This window comes from Otolemur garnettii, unplaced genomic scaffold (genome assembly GCF_000181295.1).
Source record: "Otolemur garnettii isolate 467f Iridium unplaced genomic scaffold, OtoGar3 scaffold00066, whole genome shotgun sequence".
Lineage (NCBI taxonomy): Eukaryota > Metazoa > Chordata > Mammalia > Primates > Galagidae > Otolemur > Otolemur garnettii.
Genome location: NW_003852461.1, coordinates 9,538,371 through 9,544,402, shown reverse-complemented (window position 1 = coordinate 9,544,402; position 6,032 = coordinate 9,538,371). Strand labels below are relative to the sequence as shown.

At 35.7% G+C, this 6,032-nt stretch overlaps 1 protein-coding gene across 6 annotated transcripts in view; it reads right to left on the bottom strand.

Annotated features, from left to right (window-relative positions):
- ATG4C (autophagy related 4C cysteine peptidase) overlaps window positions 1-6,032 on the bottom strand; it is an 85,012-nt gene that overhangs the window by 26,557 nt on the left and 52,423 nt on the right. For all 6 annotated transcript variants that reach the window (XM_023515087.1, XM_023515086.1, XM_023515090.1 and 3 more), the window contains 2 exons: window positions 2,564-2,642; window positions 1,828-1,904 (listed from right to left, as the gene is read on the bottom strand). In XM_023515087.1, coding sequence (XP_023370855.1) covers window positions 1,828-1,904; window positions 2,564-2,642 — 156 coding nt within the window. The remainder of the gene's footprint in view (window positions 1-1,827; window positions 1,905-2,563; window positions 2,643-6,032) is intronic.

The following is a 6,032-nucleotide window of genomic DNA, read 5'->3' as shown; positions in this document are numbered from 1 at the left end:
CAGCAACCTCCAACTCCTGGGCTCAAGCAAGTCTCCTGCCTCAGCCTCCCAAGTAGCTGGGACGACAGGCACCCGCTACAACGCCTGGTCATTTTTTGGTTGCAGCCATCATTGCTGTTTGGCGGGCCCAGGCTGGGGATTCGAACCCGCCACCTCAGGTGTATGTGGCTGGTGCATTAGCCGCTTGAGCCACAGGCGCCGAGCCAAGTTGTTTATCTTTGTAGAGGATAAAATTTTTACTTTCTGCTTTCTGTCATACTTTATAATACTTTATGTGGAGTACCCCATGTTACCAGCCATCCTTGACTTGCCATATTGGTTGTATGTGTGCACATATATACACAAAGATAAATGAATTACTATAATTTTTATATTATACTTGTATGGGAAAATAAATGGTGCCATTAACTAAAAAAAACTAAGATAAATCCCTGCATTGAAGAAAAACAAAAAAACTTTTAGTAAGAATTACCCAGACAGTTCAAAATATTCTATCAGAATCTCAAGCAATGAAACATCTAAACCCACTCTATAGTGTTCCAATATATAAGGGGTAAATGTTTCTGTGCATTACCCAATTTCACCATTTTCCTTTACAAAGTAAAATCTTTTTTCTTTTTTTGAAGTTTTTTGTTTGTTTGTTTGTTTTTTAGAGATTAGAAGCATTCTGTAATTCCTTCCGCAGTGTCATTCGACTGGCAAATTTTTATTAAGGTTTACATGAAAGGTACCAGCTTTGTTACCACAGGCTGGAGTACTGGTGTAATCATAGCTCACCATAATCTCAAACTCCTGGATTCAAAATGATTCAGGACTACAGGTGTGTGGCACCATGCACGCCCGGCTAATTTTCCTATTTTTTGTACAGGACAGGGTCTCCTACGTTGCCCAGGCTAGTCTTAAACTCCTGGCCCTAAGCAATCAATTCTACCCCAGCCTGCCAAAGTACTGGAACTACAGGTCTAAGCCATCACTCCTGGCTGAGATGTTTATATTTTAATTGAGGTAATAGTTAACAAAGGATGCTAGGGTGTCTATAATGCATCATTCTGAATCATATTTTAATCTGGCAATTTACCAATTTTCATAATCTACCTGTTAAATACTACTCGGTATTAATATTAGCTAGCAAGCTATTACTAAAAGTACTTAACTACATTTCTAACTTCCACTCAAGTGATTAGAATTATTTTTCTGTAAAATAATTTCAGTCTATAAAACTATCAGCTGCAAAACAACCAAACCACGTGAGAATTACATGTTTCATTGGTGTAGTCTCAAATTTTTCTGAATTAAGACACTAGCTCACAAAATAACCGATATAAAGGAAAAGAAGAGGTTAAGAAATAAAAGCTGAAACAATGTTAGGGACACAACTAAACTCCTAAAAGCTTTGTACTTAAAGCCAAATAATTTAGCAGACAGTCTCAAGAAGTCACTTTGTCACTCTAACCAAGCCTATCGCCTTCTCTTTTTCTTCTTGTTTTTTTTTTCCTTTTTATCAGGACTAACATTTGAAATTCTTCAGTACTGTTTAGCTGTCTTTACACAAAATTACTTGGAGACTTCATTTATTTTAGTACAGCCAGGGTATCTAACAAGTTAGAGACAAAGATAAATGAAGACAAAGTATATCATAAATTAAAATTCAGCAACAAAGTACTTAACTTTAACTACTTGTGTTAATTATGGTTTTATAGACCAGTAAAACATTTGTTATTAACTTGTAATTGTAATAGTATAAAAGCATAACTACCCAGCACATCTCTAAATAATTAATTTGTTTTTTTTAGTAAGAAAACAATACCAGCTCTTAATCCATAGTACCTCAAGAGGGAAATCCTTTACACTGACATCCACAAAAGGTTGGCAGTAATGAGGATCCATGTAAATCAGACTGTCATCTACAAGGACAGAACAGAAGACAAGTAATTCAAAAAACACCTTATTATTATACTGCTTACAATCCAATTTCTATGTAGAGCAGCTGAAAAAAATCTGGGAGTAACAGCTTGCCAGACTGATCTTCATTGACTGAAGCATAGGTTTTCACAGGATAGATTAACTTTTGCATAATCAAATATGCTTGTATAAGCAGAATTTTTATAAAGTGATGAGACTGTCATTTAATTTTTGGTGATAAAATTACTTTCATAAACACACAATTATATTCTACAGTTTGCATATGAAAAATGTATTGCACTTCTTTATCCTGACAGGAAGAACATATTGCTTGTCATTTCATCATCAACTAGCACCACTAAAACTGGTAAAAAGTAAATATGTAAATAGCAACTGCCAGAATGTGGCAGCAATGTCTTCTGAAGTTTAGTGAAACCAATAAATTATGCCTTGTTTATGCAATACCAGAAATTAAACGTACATTTTACAGGATCTAATTACGTTGTGGATCCGATGACAGATGGGCGGCTACCGCAGGACTGATGAATGTACAAGCAGCTCGCTCTGCCCTTTTAATCATCCTCTTTCTAGATGATCTCATATTAATTTTCTGACTTTTAAAAGAAAGCAATGACGAAATGTATTTTACGAAATGACTAACCTTGAAATCCAGCAAAGTAATATGACTGTTTAGGTTTGCCACCAATAATACCCACACAATATTCAAGGCTTAAAATACCCTGCCGAAAAAAAAAATTAATACAGATTTAGAGTCAAGATACAAACAGCAATTGTTCAAAACAGTCAGATTTGTATTAACAATGTTACTAGTTCCCAAACTTTCCACCACCAGTTATCATTTGTAATACACTTGCCCCCACGTCAGGAAATCCTTTTGCTTTCCAAACTGCCTTCCCTTTTCTTTAAATCCCTCCACATGAACATGACTAAGTCAAATACTGTGATTAGCACATCGCTCAGTAACATTCAACAACTCCTACGTGCTAGACACAGAGATAATCCACTTCACCTTCAACTGAGGCCACACAATTCTCACCGCAGCCCAAACACTCAGCCTTCCAACTAGCTGGCACAGCCTCACTGTGAGCCATGTAAGATTGTCATCAGGCTTTTGAAATGCTAAAAATAATTTTGTTTTTATTAATAATAAAGTTAGTAATTTTTATTATTACTGTTTTCACTGACCCTTGAGCCTTAGAATCTCAAACCGAAGCTGCTTTTCTAATCAATGGCACTGACCTGACTAATCTTTTATGCTACTTTATTTGGAATAAATGTAAAGAGTAATGAAAACAATTTAATGCAAGGAAAAGTAATTATTATTATTGTATTTTAAGTTGATTTATTAATCATAAATTATCAGTGACAGCACAATAAATTACTTAGTACGCCCCTCATCATCTATTCTAAGCCGAATTCCATTTAAGTTGAGCCAAATAACTCTAAATTATATCTGTTATAAAAATATGCCCAATGGAGTCAATTTAAAATACCCAGTAAAATCAGTTAATGTCATCAACAGTTCCTGCATTAATTTTGGCATACCTTATAAAAAAATAAAAATAATAAGGCTGTATGCTATAAACACCCCAAAAGTATTAAATACTAGTTAAACTTTTCTTCTCTCAAGTGAGATGTTTTGAAATCTAGAAGATATAAAAATAAAGGCTATATGGACACATGTTCCTTTTCCTTTAACAAGTAACCAAACCACAGAGATTTTTTTTTTTTATATTGTTGTCTTAAAAACAGTATGTAGTCATTGTAAAAAACATACAGGAAATATAGAAAAAAGTAAAAATGTCCCCAAATCCCAGTACCCACAGCTCACTATTATTTATACTTGGGGAAACACCTGAACATCTATATTACATATATTCAATACTGGTCTCTACAATTTCACAATAGATGCCACTGAAAGATTTTGCTACCGGTTTTGTCACGAATATCCTTTCCTATCAATAAATAGATTTTATAATATATAATGGTATAAAATATTATTTTATTAAGATAACAAAATGTGCTTTTAAATTCTCACTATGAATATTTAAATTGCTCCAGGTTTTCACTGTTATAAATAACCCTCCAATGTGACTTGCATGTTTTTGTCCCCTGCAAAATTTGCATTTTAGAAAGTTAATTCCCAGTGGGACAGTGTTGATAGGAGGAACTCTTGGAGAGGTGCTGAGGTCACGGGGGCGCCCCCCTTATGAATGGAGTGAGCCTGCAGGGGTGGCTTCTCTCTCTCCTGCTCTTCTGCCACATGGGGACACAGCAAGAAAGGTGGTATCACAGAAATGACAAGCAAAAATAATTCCTTCAAGCAGCAGTAAGACCTGGAAATGATGCCACTAAAGCAACGTATAAAGTAGCTGATGTGCTGGGGGAAGGGAAGGCTTCAGTGCTGCAGGAGCTGTGAAAGGAGCATTGTCGAGGTTGTAGATGCTCAGACCAGGGGCACTCCAAAGTACAAACAACGGCCTCTTTCAAGAAGGACCATAACTGATCGGCAGCATGAATCAGCCTTCACTTAACAGAACAATTTCGTGCAATACTTCAAAATACACTTTAATTTTCTTCAATCGTTTTGGATCAATCAACAGACACTTCTGACTCAATGCAGGCTTTATACTTCATTGGGCCCTCACAGATTTTCTTTGCTACAAAGAGTTACTCACTTTGGGCACTTTTGTGAAAAGAACTCAGGGAATAGATTATCTTCAACAACTTTCAAGATAAATGCTGTAAAATTGGACTGAATTTGGTGAACTTAGTTAAGTCTGAGTACAGACCGTGCACCTTCCGAGACAGAAAAACATGGAGAGTTTATTGCACAGATGAAAAAAAAGTATTAACAGATCCAGATGCTCTTCTCTGTTTTCACTGTATCTTGCATCAGCAAAATCTCTGTGCTAAAGCTACTATTTTAAGTGATACTTGCAACAAATTATATTCATGCATTTGGACACTGCCAGTTTCCTACAGTGCTAAAGTTGAACAGTGAGGTGCTCAGAGTGGATTTGCAGTATCATTCTAAAGTGCACTTGTTATGACAGGGAGAGGTGCGAGCCAAAATTTTATCTCTGCAAAAACAGATAGTTAAATTTTATTAACAGCAATGTGAATTATTAAAAGACTTCTATAGGAATACAAAATGTTTGCAAAAACAGATAGTTAAATTTTATTAACAGCAATGTGAATTATTAAAGGAATTCTACAGGAATACAAAATGTTTGTGTGATATGTCAAATCAAAATGACTCAAATATTTCTTTGTAAGATAAAACTAAGTCTATATGTGATATGTGGCAAAAAAAAAATTTTTTTGAAAAAGCTATCATTTTTCAAAACACTTCTCAAAAGGACATTTCAGATGAATGAACACTTCCCCAATCAGCAGAGGTTAGGATGAGCAGGATGATACGAGGGAACCATGTGAAGAACACACATCTGCTATAGACCTCGTCACTGGAGAACACAGTGGAGGCTCACTGACTCTGAGAATCAGGACTCACACTCAAATCTGCATGCTGGCCTCACCTGGTTGATATCACCAAGCACCTAAAGAACTACAGACGGAACTGAGTGAGCTCGCGGTAGATGACAATGTAAAGCCACTGTCTGAGGCTAAGAAAGATGAAACGGAAGCATGAAGAGGTGCAGCAGCACCTACGCATTCGGCAACACACCCCCCAAAATATTTTCTTGCTTTTCAACCACTTACTGCTGCCAATCTACATGCCCCTTCCTAACCCCCCAAGTGACTGTGGACCTCACGCTGCAACCAAATGTTCAAACGCTTTCCAACAAAAAGCAGACACAACAAAGTCATTAAAAGATTAGTAAAATTAAAGCTGTTTTCATTTTTTGAGATTAAGTACACAGTAGTTAGATTTTTACAAAATAATGTACATTTTTAAGTATATCTAACTGAAGTTTCTTGAATACAGCCTGATTTGATTATAACTAAATCAATGTGGGCTTCCAATGTGAAAAGGTTCCCCACTTCTGATGTAGACTTTATTTTAACATTATTATATCCCATAACATTCCAAAGAAGAATTCCATTTCTGGCATTGAAATGAGACAACTAAAAATTAAAGAATTTTA